Source organism: Dipodomys spectabilis, unplaced genomic scaffold, assembly GCF_019054845.1.
Source record: "Dipodomys spectabilis isolate Male_0828 unplaced genomic scaffold, ASM1905484v1 ptg000002l, whole genome shotgun sequence".
NCBI lineage: Eukaryota > Metazoa > Chordata > Mammalia > Rodentia > Heteromyidae > Dipodomys > Dipodomys spectabilis.
In genome coordinates, this window is record NW_024870679.1 from 36,497,362 (window position 1) to 36,514,840 (window position 17,479).

General features: G+C 36.2%; 2 protein-coding genes across 3 annotated transcripts in view; both read left to right on the forward strand.

The window, feature by feature from the left end:
- The window catches only part of Dnai4 (dynein axonemal intermediate chain 4), a 61,634-nt gene extending 58,712 nt beyond the window's left edge, over positions 1–2,922 (forward strand). For both annotated transcript variants that reach the window (XM_042679507.1, XM_042679515.1), the window contains exon 17: positions 2,674–2,922. In XM_042679507.1, the coding sequence (XP_042535441.1) occupies positions 2,674–2,724 (51 nt within the window). In that variant the 3' untranslated portion in view covers positions 2,725–2,922. The remainder of the gene's footprint in view (positions 1–2,673) is intronic.
- Insl5 (insulin like 5) lies at positions 2,889–15,879 on the forward strand. Its single transcript, XM_042679600.1, is given in 3 exon segments — positions 2,889–2,917; positions 12,210–12,388; positions 15,647–15,879. Coding segments are annotated over 3 exon segments (441 nt in total).
- The last annotated feature ends 1,600 nt before the right edge of the window (positions 15,880–17,479 follow it).

Below are 17,479 nucleotides of genomic sequence, written 5' to 3' on the forward strand. Positions count from 1 at the left end.
GACAGTGCCCAAGCCCAGAGCTCAAGCCCCACGACTGACCAAACAAAAAACAAAACCAAACAAACAAAAAATCTTTATTATTCTTTTTTTATTGCAAGTCCTGGGCCTTGTATTATTCTTTTAGGACCATTCTGCAGGAGTTTTCAAAACTTGTTCACAAACTCTGAACTTGATGAAGTTGGGTTGTTTAAATTATTTTAAAATGTTTGTTGTGTTTTCTGGGGTAGCATTAAAGATTTGTCTGTGAGCATCAACATGCTTGTTCATCTGTTTTCCTTATATATACATCTGTAGAAGCTTACTCGTATTTATCAATTGGAATCACAATATTTTGTATGCATTACTCATTTGAGCTACTTGAAAACTTGAATCTTCAGGTATCTATCTTAGTGTTAGCACATGCTGGACCTTAAAGTGGATGTGTTAAATTAAATATCTGAGTGAACAAATATACAAACTAAAGGTTTCTAAGAAAAGGACAATATAGCTAAGAGAAACTGGAGAAGAAAAAAAAAGTCTTATACCAGAATAACACAGCTCTACAGAAAACGCTGAGTAGGAAAATAATTCACTTTTGAAAGGCAAATGAGAAGAGGTAAAGAAAAATATAAAAGAAGAATGCTTTCACCAAGGAGACTAATTTGAATTGTGCTTTATGGTTTCAGATGGTTTAAGATGTAGGAGTGATTGTGTTGTTATAGATTAAACGAAAGGCTTGAGCAGAGAGACAACTGGAGACAGTTTTGTGAACTTTTACCTGGGCTGGTCTGGTACCATGATGCTCATGATCTTAGCTTCTCACATACTTGATATAACTAATAGCATGTACTATACATCCTTGTGATTAGGCTATAAGTTGAGATGGCATCCTTTGAACTCATCCCCACCCCAATTGGCATATTACCATAATCCTCCCAATCTCAGGTTACAGGGGTGAACCACTGCACCTGGCTAAGAATGTAATTTTTGTCAATAAAATTTTATTTCTTTTATTAAAAATATCTGAGTAAAAAATGATACTTGTTGATTTAGTAGTTACGTGTTTTATACTAGCAGATGGCATGTGTTCCAGGTATGCTGGAGAAGCATTCACTGGATAAAAGCTATGGAGAAAGCATCAGTAGTGGTTTTAGGACCACATCTTCCCTCTCTGGAAGCTAGTCACCCTTTGTGGTGTTACAGAGAAGAAGAACTCTTGACTCTTGAGCTCTGGAAATTTTAAATGACATGATTTCTGATATTCTGACCCTGCTAGATGAGAATACTTTAGGCTTTAGCCTTAGATTAAGGTTTATTGTTAGGGGCAGCACTTGCCTCATCCTTGGTATGAACAGAAGACTGGAGCTGAAGGCTTGCAATTATAACTTTATAATGTTGTTTACTGTTGACAAGATTTACTACTACAAGTGCTTTCATAATTTGGGAAATTCCAGCTCTTCCAGCATGATGACAGTTCATTGTCAGGGGTCTAAGTTTTGCTGTAAAAAGTTACAGTTTAAGAATTTTGTGGAAGTCAATTTCAGTGGGGACATTTCAAGAAGCAATTCTTTTTCTAGAGGAATCTTTTGGAGAACATTTTGGATGCTACTTTTACCATTATGGATCAATATAAAAATGTTTGCCATATTTTTTCTGCACTTTTTAGTGTTTATATTTCTTCCTCACAAAAGGCAAAGTTTTTAAAAGTGAAATGTTCAAGATGGGGTTTTAGAATTGTAAATATGTAAGATAGAACAAATTAATACTGAAAGTGGAAGAATAAACCATTTATTATCTACTATGTAAGAGTACCCGAGACACTAAGAATACAACATTGAACAAATTATAAAGCGACCTACTTCATTGATCCAAGTAATAGACTACATAGAAAGAGAGGGGTTTGAGAAATACTTTAAGGTTAGAACTGACAGGACTTGTCAATTTATATGTGAAGGATACCAAAAACAGTTTAGTATAGGCCCAAAGACAGGAACTGCCTTGTGTGGTATTATCTAGAAGGTTTATAACTTTTTAGATTTTGTAAGACATTTTCATGTTAGTTAGCTTATTTCATTCTCATAAACTTTAGAATAGATGTAGATTTTTCCTCAGGATCACATCTTACATGTGATAAAGAAAACTTTGGTCTGCTTCTAGTTCTGGTATTTTTACTATACATTCCACTGTCTTCCTTAATCTCCTTCTATGGCTTTCATTCTCTTGTATATAATCATTTGTCTTGTTTTAAAATCCAAAGCTATGTACGATTAAATGAAAATACAAAATCTTTGTGGAAGTTGAGAAGATCTGTTCTCTAAATCCAGAATTAACAGAGGAGAAAGGAACTGAATGTATCACTAAGGGTAACAAATACTTTACAGATGAGATAGCCCAGCTTTCAACTGTAAGGATTAATAGCAAAGTATCAAGTTTGTCCTCTTATTGAAGCCTTATAAAATTATTTGTCAAGCTTTATTAAAATAGACTTTCATAGGAAAGTATAGGTTTTTTACTAGGAAGTAGGTATTATTGTTTAAGCTTACCTTTGTTTGTTCCCATTTTATGATCTTCTTGGATGCCCTTTACATATGTATCACTGAACTTATAAAAATTTTAATGGCATTTTAAAGACTACCTCACCTTTTACATTGTGTTTTATTGCACTGTAAATATGTGACTTTTTTTCTTTTTCAGGAAAATATAATAAATGCTTTGCTTGGACCCAAGTCAAGTCAACCAGGATAATCCATCACTCCTGAACTATTTCTGTTTGCTGTTTAAAGAAGAAGGAACAGAGTTCACTGTTTAGTAGAATCTATTGTATATCATAAATTGGGATTTATGACTGTAGAAAATAATACTTGATATATAATTTCCATTTAAATTTAATTAACTTTTATTTCAGAAATATGTGCTTAGTTTGAAATTTTCTGAAGCTGTTTCTACTCCTTGGTATATTTGATGTATATATGAATAAATTTGAATACTTATAAAATGTCCAACTAGTTTGGAAAGTTATTTATAGAAGCAAAATTTAAAGTTATTCCCCCACAGTATAACCCCTGCTTTCACTGTATTTGATGTCGGTATAATTTGTGGAAGAGAAGGGGAAAAACAAGTCGTTTAAATAAGGATACAGGTGGACCTGTTACAACAATGAGAAGTACAAGTTGTCATGTCGAAAACGAACTTTACAACTTGGTGGGGGGAGGATTGGGGGGAGGGAGGATGGGAAGGGATGGGAAGGATAAACAAAGGAGGAGGCTACAATGCTTGATAAGAAATGTACTCACTATCTTGCCCATGTAATTGTAACCCCTCTGTACAGTATTTTCACGATAAAAAAATTTAAAGTTATTAGACTTACTTAAACCAAAATATCTTTATAATAGATTCTACCAACATTTAAATCTGCTTTCTTTTTTTTCCTTTTCTTTTTTGTATGCCATTTGTAGGGCTTGAACTCAGGTTCTGGGCACTGTCCCTGAACTTTTTTGCTCAAGGCTAACTCTATTACTTGAGCCATAGCTCCACTAATGGCTGTTTTGATACTTAATTGGAGATACATATCTCATGGAGTTGCCTGGGCTGGCTTTGAACTGTAATCTTCAGATCTCAACCTCCTAAGTAGCTAGGATTACAGATATGAACCAGTGGTACCTGGCTAAATCTTCTACTTTCTAAGTTCCATTTTCCAGAACTTACAACTATGCAGTTGTTAGTTTGATGAAAAAATAGATTCTAATATCCAAATTTGAGCCTAAATTTAATCCACTTAGATTTGGATGCTGGAACAACAGATCTTTGGTAGACTATGTGGCAAACAAAAATCATAATATCAAACATCAGACTTGCATTGTTTAAACAGCATTGCATTGTTTGATCTGAAATACATCAAGCCTCCCTTCTCTGTATGCTTAGAATCTACTCTGACCATTAAGCCCAGACTTACATGGATGTTTACCAAGAAAGTTCAAAGTTTTTGATCTGTAAGCCATACCAGTATGCTACATTTTGAAGGGTTCTAGAGGTGTTGGGAAGAGTTGTGAGTACAGATCGCTAACAGGCAGTTCCATGCATTCTGTAGTCCTAGATTTGTTAGCTGATGCCATAAGACATATGGCCTGATCTGCAAAGCATTATGGACAGAGAAGAGAGAGTAAAAGATGTGGAACTCACTAAACTCTCTAGAAAAACCTGTGTTTGTGTATATACATTCATATGCACATATACATGGGTGTATATTTATATATGTGTATATGTAATCATATATGTATATGTATTGTTGAATTGAAACCCTTTGTACAACTACCTTTTTTTTGTCAGTCATGGGGTCTGAACTCTGGGCCTGGGCACTGTCCCAGTATATGTATTCAGACAAACACAGGCTAAACTTGGAATCAGTGCAGAAGTGAGAACTACCTTTACAAGTACTCACTACACCACAGTCTCTGTTTCTTTGAAACTATCATTTAAACAAAATCAAGGACATTTTTAGATCATTTGAGACTTTAGATCAGGTTATAGGGATTATAAAATTTTACCCTAAGTCATCATGACTATCTTTGTCTTTCTGAAAGACTGAAATTTCAAAATACTTTGTGTATGAAAATAAAAGTTACTTTAACTGAATAATTATGTTCCTTTTTGAAGTTTAAAATTTATTTTTACAATTTTCTTTTCAGGTCCTGGAAAATGCACCTTTTAAAAAAATTTAGGGGGGCTGGGAAAGTAGCTCAGTGGTAGAGTGCTTACCTTGCATGCATGAGGCCCTGGGTTCCATTCCTCAGCACCACATAAGCAGAAAAATACAGAAGTGGCACTGTGGCTCAACTGGTAGAGCACTAGCCTTGAGCTAAAGAGCTGAGGGACAGTGCCCAGGCCCAGAGTTCAGACCCCATGACTGACAAAAAAAAAAAAAAAAAAAGGTAGTTGTACAAAGGGTTTCAATTCAACAAGTCAGATTTTGAGTACAATGTATCCTGATCAATGTCAATGTCCTGCATTGTGACTACTGTAGATGTATTCTGTCAATGTCATCCATGAACAGGTGATCTTAAAGTGCTGAACTTCTTACAAGTTCTCCCCATCGATCTCACAGTCTTAAATGATTCTCCCATGCATGTAGATTTGCACAAAAGAGTTTATCTTTCACCTGGCAATTTCAGAATTACAACAAAGATAATCACTTTGTTCTACAAAAGCATAGAACATAGGTAGTTAGGACATGAACCACATAGCTTTCACATAAAAAGAAACATGGGGCTGGGAAGGTGGCTCAGTGGTAGAGCGCTTGCCTTGCATGCATGAGGCCCTGGGTTCAATTCCTCAGCACCACATAAGCAAAAAGAAAAAAGCTGGAAGTGGCGCTGTGGCTCAAGAGGTAGAGCACTAGCCTTGAGCTGAAGAGCTGAGGGACAGCGCCCAGGCCCAGAGTTCAGGCCCCAGGACCGGACCAAAAAAATAAAAATAGAAGGAAACATGGACTCTCCTCAGGGATGGGCATAGGGAAAAGAGAGAGTTCCATGGATTCACATGAAAGAAGATACCTGTGTCTTGCTTCTGAAAAAACCTCTTCCATAAAGTAGTATGACCTAGGAGAAAATACAGTCAACTTTGAAAAACACTTCCCCGTGGAACCAGTAATGTGTAGAAGCTGCAAAGAGCTATTAATACTGAAGAAGCCAGGCACTGGTGGAAGGGCCTTGACAGATTAAGATGCTAGGATTGTATCCAAAGGGAAAGGGAAAGGAAGAAAAATAAGCCTGAGTTGGGCTGATATTCACTTGCTGCTTTAGCTGAGAAGAGACCTGAAATCAGAAATTAAATTGAGTTAAAGAAAATAAGTTATATTTCTTGAGTAACTGAGTTTCCAAACTGAGATTCATACCTGCTATACTGAAAGTTTGTGTCATCATTTTATTTTATTTTTTTTTTATTGTGAAAATACTGTACAGAGGGCTTACAATTACATGGGCAAGATAATGAGTACATTTCTTATCAAGCATTATAGCCTCCTCCTTTGTTTCCCCTTCCCATCCCTTCCCATCCTTCCCTCCCAACCCCCCCCCCCCCCCCCGCACCAAAGTTGTAAAGTTCATTTCTGTCATCATTTTCTTAGTGTCTTCCTCCCTCCTATACTGTAAGCTCTTTCAGAGTAGGGATTATGTGTTTTTCTCACCAAGAAATTACATATTTGTTGAATGAATTATTAAGTTATAGGTGAATTGTAGTCTCACTTGCCCTTTATATACAATTAATATCATGTGTGTCATTTTCCTAATAGTTTAAGGTTAAAACATTTTAACTGTAGACTACATAGAGGACATAAAATCAGACGGCAAGGTTGGTAAACATAGTTGTAGCTTTCCTTGTTGATAAAGTCAATTTCCCCCCTAAGACAAAGAACAAAAACTAATCAGTGACCGCTTTTGGTGTGAACACTGTTGTTATTTCTTGAGTCTATATTTTCCCAGCCATATAAGGAACAATGTATCTCCAAAGTAAAGCACTTCCAAAGTACATATACAATAGTATTCAAAAATGGCAATTTCCTTCTAACCACCTCAAGAGCTATGTTTCCAGGATTTGGTCTTTTAAGAACCTTTTTGCCCTTCATGGCTCTCTCTTGCTTCCAAGGACACAGACTACTGACCTCATTTGTTCCTTCACAACAGCATTTAGGCCTTGTGACCTGTTTGCTCAGGATTTTGTTCAATATTCAAATCTGTCCTCCAGCCCATAGAACATTTACAAGGCTATCAGTCCTCATTTCCTGGAACTGCTCTATTCATTTGGTGATAAAACTAAAAGGCCTAGAGTTTACATGAAACTAATTTCTGGGTTAAGCAGAAAGTGCAATGTGTACGCCAAGTTGGAACATATAAAACATTGTGATGGCTTTTATAAAAATGAACACTGCATTTTAAAAACTAACAAGACATTTATGTAACATTAAGAACAACTAAATTATCCTTCATGAAATATGTATCTTCTTTAATAAGTAATTGATGAAAAGATATAGCACCATTACCCAGGAAAGCAAAGGATTCTAGAATGGGATCCATCAAAACTCACTGATAATAATTTGATTGAGTTTTCAAATTATTACACTTATTTTGATTATCTACTCTTTATTCACTTAATCTGAGAGTGCAAAGAAGATATTAAAAAAAACTTTTTATGTCCATACAAACTGGTCCCTCTGTTTATTATTGTTTTTAAGATATATTTCAATACACACAAGTACACATAACCTTTATATACACACACCACATCTTTATTTTTGAATAGCATTCAAGTTGATTTTACATCTTGACTGTTGTGAATAATGCTGAAGTGAATATGAGAGTTAAGATATTTCTTTAAGATATGATGTCATGTCTTTTGCATATATATAATAGAAGTCCTAGATCATATGAATATATATATATATATATACATTCACATATATTCATATATATGTACTTAGTTTTGGAGGAAGATGGATGTTTTCAGCAATAGCAGTACCAATTTATATTATAATAAGCATGCACAAGGAATTCCTTTCTCCATGCTTGCCAACATTTGTTGTCATTTTGATAATAGCCACCCTAACTTGTAAGGTAGCATTTCATTGTGGTTTTGATCTGTGTTCTCCATAATTGGTGATGCTATTTATATATCTGCTGGCCATTCTTTGCCTTCTTTGGAAAAATGTTTATTTGGGTCCTTTCCTATTTTTAATATTTTTTGGTATTGAATTTTATGTTTTTTCCCAATTTTATGTATTTCAATTCTTTTTCATAAGACATCAAAAAACTACTGCCATACTGTTCACAATAGCTAGGATATGGAAACAACCTAGATGCCCCACCACAGATGAATGGATCCAAAAATTGTGGTATCTATACACAATGGAATATTATGCAGCCATTAGAAATGACAAAATAATGGCATTTGCAGGGAAATGGATGGAGCTAGAAGGAATCATGTTGAGCGAGGTTAGCCAAGAACGAAGAGACAAACGGTACATGGTCTCCCTGATAAGTGGATGCTAAATCCAAAATGTTAGGTGATATGACAAAACTAACAGGACTTAAGAAACAAAGAACTCCCACTCATCTGGTTGAACCACTACTAAATATCCCCATGCTGCTGATCACATATATGGTATATAACATGTGAACACTGTTATATATTACAGACTGTGATAGACAATTTGCTCCAGGAAAGTTAAAATGAACTTGTGACTTTAAATGAGCATCATTATTCCACAATACTGTGAATTTCTGGAAATTATGTAATCACTTAATCACAATAAAAAAAAAAAAAGAACCTCGGGGAAGGGAGGGAGGGAGGGGATGGTAGGGGGAAAACAATGGAGGGGGTAACAATGTTCAAGAGGAAGTGTACTCATTACCTCACTCATGTAACTGTAACCCTCTGTATAGTATCTTTACAATAAAATAAAAAAACCTACTGCCGTGAGTGGCAAGTTTAACCCATAAAGTTATGTGCAAAATTGTGAAAATAAATTTTATTTCAATATCCAATCCACATGTATTTTAGAGTAGAAAAAGTAACCAAATTTAAAGAATAGATGAAAAGAAGTTTCAGCATGTATAAAGGCCTGAATAGAGCAAGAAGTTATGGAATTACATTTGTCAAGTATTTGTTATTGCTGCTGTATTTAATTTGGGAGTATCTAGAATGACTGGATCTAAACAAATAGAGAGAGGCTAGATCATGAAATATCTTGTAGCTTGTGTTAAAGAGATGCAAATTTTTTTCTTAAAGGGAAATAAAAGTCTTGAGGGAGATGTCAAAGGTGGATAATAATCACATGTTTTAGAAAGACTATCCTGGGCAGCTAGAAAATGGACTTATATCAAATGGACTTATTTGTGAGGCCATTGCAAATGAACGTTGAGGTCATGATAGAGGGAATAGAGGGCAATGAGCAAACCATAGAGAACTTTAGAAGGTAGAACTGATGACACGATGATTTAAGGGATATTAGTGAATAGAGAAAGCTTTAGTCAATGGAGAATTGAGTGGGAAGAGGGGGTTGTAAATGACTCCCAGAAAGTTTGATGAACAATACTGTCATGACTGAAGTTCCCACTGAAAGTATAGAATATTAGCTAGCTTCATGTTAGAAAATATCAACAAACTCATATTTCCTAATGAATTGATACATAGTGATCTCATAATTACCAACATAAAATAATTACATGTAATGCGCTCTAATTTATCAATGTTATAATTCCAGTTTACCTTAAGGGATCATGTGGAATTTTGAAAAAGGAAAAAATAGAAAGAAAATCAAATTACATGTTAAGTACTTTTTCATAGTCTCATAGAATATAAATATTAAATCTCAAGCACTTTACCACTGAGGACATTAGGCATTATTTGTTGGAACTATTACTATTATAATTCCTTTCAATGATCAACCTATTGAAAGCTCTCTTTGTGCTAGGCTCTGATCAGTACTCTGCATCACTTAATCCTTACAACTACCCTAACAAGAGTCAGAGCAATTAACTATATTTTACAAATGAAGAAACGGAGACTCAAAGAGACAGTAAGTATATTGCCTTTGGTCACACAGACTTAGATCTTATTTTCCAAATCTGATGCCAAGACAATATTTACAATTTGTGCCAACTCACCTAAACTCCATCTACTGGGCATTCTGTATCTATACTTGTTCCTTGATAAACAGCATATAAGAGATAGATGTACTGATTCTGATATCTAGTTATTAAAGGATTTTTGGCTCATAACATTACTTCTTTATATACACTAACTCATTCCAGCTTTCAAGAACTCCAATTTCAATATAAAATGATAAAAGAAAGATAATTTTACTCTCCCAGATGGAGAAACTAAAACAGGAGGAAAATTACATACTGCTATAGTCTGGGTGCTTATGTTCCTACCAGCCTAATATTGAAACTGTTAACCCCCAGAGTACTGGTATTAGCAGAAGAGGCCCTTGTGAGATGATCAAATCATTAAGATGGGGCCCTCATGACTGAGATTAGTGTTCATATATATGTATACACACACACACACACACACACAAACACGCATATAGCTTACTCCTTCTGCCATATGAGACTACAGTGGGAAACAGCAGTCTACCACAGTAGAGAACCTTCACCAGAACTGGATCTTCCTGGCATTCCATCTTGCAATTTCCAGCCTCTACAATTATGAGAAATATAAATTGTTGTTGTGTATGTTACATAGCCTCTGATATTTTGTTAAAGCAGACTGAATTAATTAAGTTATATTAAAAACCAACTGACCGAGATACAGACTAGATAAGGAAGAAAAGTCGTGTAAACTTTGAAACAAAATACTTCAGTTAGGTGTAGAAAGAACAAATTGGTCAGTTAAGAGACAGGAGGATTTGTTTTCATGTTGATTGTCCTCTTTCCTTGGACCCTGAAGTATGAGAAAGGAGTGATATTTGTGGGCCTGAGAGAAGAAACTTAAATACTAGACTGGGTTTTATTCTGTCCATCACGTTACTAAAAGTTTTTTGAGGCGGGAGTAACATAATCAGATAATTATAGCAAGACATAGTTTTTCAAGTTCAGAACAGCTTTTAAGCAATCCAATCTAACTCTCAATTTACAGGAAACTCTCAATTTAGAGGAAAAGTCCCCAAAGTTGGCATCATTGTCGTTACCTGTTGTGTGTAGGCATGTGCAGGCAACTGATCAGATTGTTTTCCTTGCCTCCATGTAGCCACAGACTGAGATTAGGTCTTGGTGGTCTTCCCTTTGCATTTCAAATTAAGATGAACACTGATGAGACCATAAAACTTGGCAAGGAAGGTTTACTAGGTTGAATCTGGAGGGATCAGTGAGGGTAATCATAGGTTTTACAGTTCCAGAATATACTTGAAATGAGGGAAGGGATAACAAGTTTGACAAGAAATGTACTCACTATCTTACTAAGGTAACTGTAACCCCTCTGTACATCACCTTGACAATAAAATAAAAATAAAAAAATAGTCCTGAAAAAAAAGAATATATCTGACATGTAAGGTAACTTACCTTTCTAGTTCAGCTGTTTGGGATTATGGATTCACTTTCATTATAACATAAATGCCCACAGAGATATGCATAACCAATTCATAAAGGGAGGGTAACAAGGAAGAGTCGAGTTAGAGACATTCTTCTGAAATTTGAAGAGAAGGTAGCTTGTCTAGTCTATTCTGATGGTGAGGAAAGAATGTAACCAACAATTACAGAGTACTGATTTTGTCAGTGTGATATGTAATCTGATCAACTCTATTAGTTTCTACTATCCTTGAACTTTACAAAACAGAGACATTTCAATAACTTATTTAACATTATAGATCTGGTAACTAGAAAACACATGATGATATGCATTGTTACATATGATTTCTTGCCAGGTGTGGGTGGCTCAAGCCTGTAATCCTAGCTACTCAAGAGATTGAGATATGAAGATGGAGATTCAAAGCCAGCCCAGACAGGAAAGTCCTCTAAACTCTTAATCTCCAATAAATCATGAAAAAACCGGAAGTGGTGCTGTGGCTCAAGAGGTAGAGCACTTGCCTTGAGATGAAGAGCTGAGGGACAGCACCCAGACCCATAGTTTGAGCCCCATGACTGACAACAACAACAAAAAAGTATGATTTCTCATTGCTTTAACATTTGTGTGTGTGTGTGTGTGTGTGTGTGTGTGTGTGTGTGTTTTAGGGGAGGGGGTTTTGAGTATCAAACCCATGATGCTATTCATGCTCTACCACTAAGTTACATCCCCAGATGGTGATTTTAACACTTAAAAAAACCCTCACCAGATGGGTTTTACCATTCTAGATAAATGGTTATTGTGTTCAAAGAGTTTAAAATGTGCTCTGTGTTCATAAGTGGCAAAGTGGCAAGGGCAAAGTGAGGATTGAAACTCATACTTAGCAGCTTCCACAATCCTTGAGTTTCTGTGATGCCTCAAGGAAAATGCCTGTTTATTGCCTCACAAATTGTGTAAGTAAGTGTGTAAGTAAGGTGTTCAGAAGTGACTGAATCACAGGCTGTCATCATAAAAGCACATTATCAAAACTCCATACTGTAGTGTATGTACTTAGTAAATATTGTTAAAGTCCTCACCAATAAAACATCAGCACAGTTAGTATAAATTGGTCAAGGCAACTTCAGAATGTGATCGAGCAATATTCACCAGATACCAGATTCTCACTGGATCCTCAGCAAAATGAAAGTCTCCCTCTTCACTTTATTTCTATTCTCTGTCCTCCTTGCCATCTCAGAAGGGAAGAGTGAGAAGGCAGTGAGGCTCTGTGGCCTAGAGTACGTGAGGACAGTCGTCTATATATGTGCCAGCTCCAGGTGGAGAAGACGTCTGGAAGGAACCCCACAAGTAACACAAGGTAACTGAACTCATGTGTCCCCTTTATAGGTTCCTGTGTGTTTCTTTCACTTTCAAAGCTCTTATTTATTTGTCTTGCTTATTTATTTATGTGTTTATTTTTGGTGGTGCTGAGGTCTGAACGCAGGACTTCAAGCTTGCTGGGCCAAAGCTCTACACATGAGCTATGCCCTCAGCCCCTTCAACTTCTTTTAAAAAAATTATTGTTTTAGGAACCATTTCTCTAAGAAATAGAAAGCCATTTGCATTTTAATTTAGAAGATTAATTATCAAAATTAACTGAAAGTGGCTTGGGAAAGAAATGAGAATGCTACCTTTCAAATGACAAAGGTCTGTGTTCTTTAATCTTTCACATCATTTGACTGCATGGTTGCTTCGTTGAGCTCAGCCTCTATGATAGGTACTGTGGAAGACAGAGATGTAGATGATGAGGTGCATGTTAAACTAGCAAGATTTCTACCTAGGGATAGTCATAATCATAGAACGTAGTGAGTTAAAATTCGGGTCAATATTAACTAAGAATCGAAGGAGGAATGACTTTTAACTGAGAACAAATTTAAGTACCAGACAGGTTCATGTGCAATATTTCATTCAACTTTGTGATAAAGATCCTGTGAAGTAAACAATATAATTATCACTTACTATTTTACCAAGGAGAAAACTGTTTGCCCAGCTGGCCAGCAGTGAGACAAGGAAGCAAGCCAGGTCTCGCTGACTTCCAGAGCCACGCTACATCCCAAGAGAGGGAAAAGTGGCAATGAATGACTGCATTGAAGAGCTGATATTAACAGAGACCCTGAAGCATCTGTAAAATTAGAGAGTTGTGAGGGGTATGGTAAAGTAGGATGGAGTTCTAGGTGTAAGAATTGTCTGATCGGAATTTTGAAGATGAAAAAGAATTTCAGTAATAGTGATGGAACCAACTTATTTTTTTTTCTTTTAGTTCACAGAACTTATAACTTTGATTAGGATTCTTTGTGCAAAGCCTGTATTAGTGTGAGGTTACATTTATGGCTCTTTTTTATTATTATGTAATTGTACAAAGAGGTTTTAATTCCATCAGTCAGATGATAAGTGCAATGCATCTTGATTAATGTATATATCTTTTTGTTGTTGTTGTTGGTCATGGGGTCTGAACTCTGGGCCTGGGCACTGTCCCTCAGCTCTTCAGCTCACTTGAGCCACAGCGCCACTTCCATTTTTTTTCTATTTAGGTGGTGCTGAGGAATCAAACCCAGAGGCTCGTGCATGCAAGGCAAGCGCTCTACCACTGAGCCACCTTCCCAGCCCCTATCTCATTTTTTAATGCACAAATGTATATATTCGCTGTCAAATATGATAGAACGGTGTATAGAAATGGGTTTCTAAAATGAATATTGGATGCATTGTGGCATAGCTAATTCAAGCAAACATCTATTACTCCACATATCACTTTATTGGCATAATAATAGAAAGTCTACTTTCTTAGCGATTTTAAGAATAGAGTTATTATTAACTCTAGTCATCATCTTGTTCAATAGATCTCTTGAACAATAGATCTCTTGATAGATCTTCTTAACCTAGTGATCAACATTTCCCCAGTGCCTCTATTCCTACCCCAGTTCCACATAATCACCATGTTCCTCCTTCCCTTTGTGAGTTCAACTTCTTCAATTTTACATATGTTTGATATCATGCCACGTAGCCTTTGTCTTTTTTTAAGCTTTTGCTTGGTTTAAGATTCTGTATTAGTAATTGATTGAATTTGCTATGTTTTATTATGAAATCATTAAGAACTGATAACATACTAAACATCACAGCACTATATATGATTTAAGGTTTTCAATCTATCTTAAAATAATTTTAGCAAGCAAAATATTTTAGAAAGTTACCCACATTTTTCACATTTTGGCAGACTAATGTCTTGATATATCATGAAATGGTCATTACCACTTTACCACTGAGGTTACTATTAGTAGATCTTAACAGAAGTAAAAAGTTTCTTAAGCTTAAACTTAAATTTTCATTATTACTAGAAGTTGAACTGAGGGCCTTGTAATTGACAAGGCAAGTACTTTACTATTTGAACCACACATCCCCATACCATATCCATCAACCCTTTGAATTTATTTTCTAAAAGGGCCTTATGTTGGTACCTGAAAAGTCCTGGTTAATGATCTTCCTATTTATACCTCCTCTGAAGCTGCAATGGTAGGTGTATACCGCCATGCCCAGACTATTGGTTGAGATGGGGATCTTGTTAACTTTTTGCCTGGGCTGGCCTCAAATTGTGATGTTCCTCATCTCCACCTCCCAACTAACTGGGATTACAGGTGTGAACCACTGTGCTCTGCCACGGGTTTTTAATTTTAAGAGAGTAAGTATAATTTACCATATTGCCACTGAGTTCTGGAATAGCAAATCAAAATGCACTGCAAAAAATATATTTGGAATTTCTCTGAAGCATATGGGGCAGTGAAATGGTGTTTACAAGTCTATCTTTTTGAAAGCAGTGAAATAAAAACACTATTTATTAAAACTTTTACAAATTTTCAGTGTTTTCCTATACATTGTTTGTCTGCTCAATAACTGGTTTACCAGTATTAAATCATCTAATTTTTCTTGATAATTGTCAGTGTGTTAAGGCACTGACAAGTAAGTTTTAAACTAAAAGTTAAAGATACATATTTGTGGATGGTAGGAACATACAACACAGACAAAAAACAGTGTGATCAATGTTTTATTTTCAGATACAGAGGTCCGAATTTCTACTTCTGGGTTGGGGTCATGGCTCAAATGGTATAGTGCCTTTCTAGTAAGCTGGAGCTCTCTCTTCAGCCCCAGTGCTGTCCTCTAAAAATAAATAACAACATATCTCTTACATCCTTGCTTACTGATCATCTTTGCAAGGCATGTACAGTGTTGATTTTTGCTTATAGCATGCAACTAATACCTTCAGAAGCTGCTGGTTATGGAGCAGAGGAGCCAGTAGTAGAGTCATACTGTGGCTCCAACCCTTAGTCAGGATTGCATGCCATTAACACTGACTTTTCTTTGCATTCAAGTTTCCCCTTCTGTAAAATGAAAAGTAGACATGACTGAATTCTTCTGAAAATCTCCTTGAAACCATTTCAACATTAAAAAAAATCATATGTAACATTGTTCCATTTCAGAAATTGAACTCCTTTCTCCAAGAGTAGAACATGGTTGCTGCCTTCCTTGTCAGAACTTTCTAATAAATATTTATTATTATTATTATATGTATATAATCTTTCAACAGCAGAGAGAAGAGATTTCTTTCACCTCGGAACTAGACATGAAGCCTCAGGAGAAGACATAGTATACAACCTTCCCAAGGAGGATTTCTCAGGAGAGAAGTACAACCATGACAGACAGATAACCCCGAAAGAGCTTTGGGAGTCAAAGAAGCATTGGGTGAAGTCAAGACAAGATTTACAAACTCTCTGCTGCATTGAAGGCTGTACCATGACCAATCTGAGCACCCTATGTTGAGACCAGACCAAATACCAGCCAATGGCAGAGCTTTAGCATATGTTTAATCACAGGGCCTGTGTGCTCTGACTCCTAGATTCTATCACTAAATGATGGCATTTCCTCCCCTAAAAATGTGGATCCATGGCTAAAACTACAGTGAAGTCTTAGCTCCTTTTTCCCTTGGTAAATGTTCTTTGCTTTTCAAATTCTAATGCTTTGCACAATCACAATAAAAACGCCAGAAACCAAGCTCCTTGTGATGTTTTCCTTTAAAAAAAATTGTCAGTAGCTTTTCAACAGTAAATTGCAGATGGCAGGAAAACCTAAAAACATACACATACAAGGCAAACAAAGTCAGCTGTTATTTTGTCATCCAGAAATAACTAGTCATTCTTAATTTCAGGGCTACTATGTATCATTACTGAAAATTTAAACATTGTGCTCACTCTAAACAAAGTAGTCTTCTGAAAAGACCTAGAGTACCTAATCAATATCTCCTACTAACATCCAACCATCTACCATTCTACTGGAAAACAGTTGGGGTCAAAGACATAGCAATCATTTCCCATCAACAGCAGAAACACTGAGCAATATTTGAGTAATATGCTCCTTCTGTAGTCTGGGTGGCAGTAAATCGATGAGGATGGAATAGTACTTTATTATTGTTTTACAAGTGAAGAAACTGAAGGCTCAGTAGAATTAGGTAAATGTGACCAAAGTCATATAGCTATGTGTTTGACAATACATTTAGGATCGGCTTATACTGATAATCACTGATTCCTGAACTGCACCTGAAAATGTCCAAAGGGTAACTAAAAGCAGATGAGAGGTTGACATTCCTGTCTCTGCTTTCTGTCTATGCCCATTTTATCTCAGATCCAATTCTCTCCTGCAATCATTTTGCAGCAGCCGTGGAATCCAGGGAGGACAGAAGTGATGGCCAAACATCCTGTGACAGAAGATGAAACTTCCTTCTGGCAAGCAATGCTTACTCTCTTACTGTGTAACAAGGCCCCACCTGACTAAGCCTGAGCTAGGAGACCACATCTCTGACTGCTGGCCACACCTGTGTTCAGGACTCTGTAGTAGTTATGCATGTCTCTTGTCCATCTTCTCCCAATTCTTCCTCTATTTAAAACTAAAGCTCAGGTCTGTACTGTAAAGAGGGATTGAAATGCTCACTTTACCTCTTACTGTGGTATGCTCATGCTGAATTAAGATACCTTCTTTCTATGTCTTTACCTCTCTCCCACTCTGTTTCTCCATCTCTGTCTTTCTGTCTCTGTCTCTCTATCTCTCTTTGACCTGCCCCCTGCAATACCCAGGTTTGAACTCAGGAGCTTGCATTTATTGGGCAAAGCGTTCTACCACTTAAGCCACATTCCCAGTCCTCCTGGAAATTCTTAGTTTTTAAGAGAGGAGGTTCTGAAACCAAAATATTTGAGGGGTGTTATTCTATAAAATACACAGTGCCACAAATTTGGGGTTCCTATGAATAGATATTCATGTCATTTGCTGTATCTGTGTTTATGAACAAAGACACACTGCCTTATTCATATATCATCGTATGCACTGACTCATCTCTTTGAGATTCACACCCAATTGCTGGGGAAAGAGT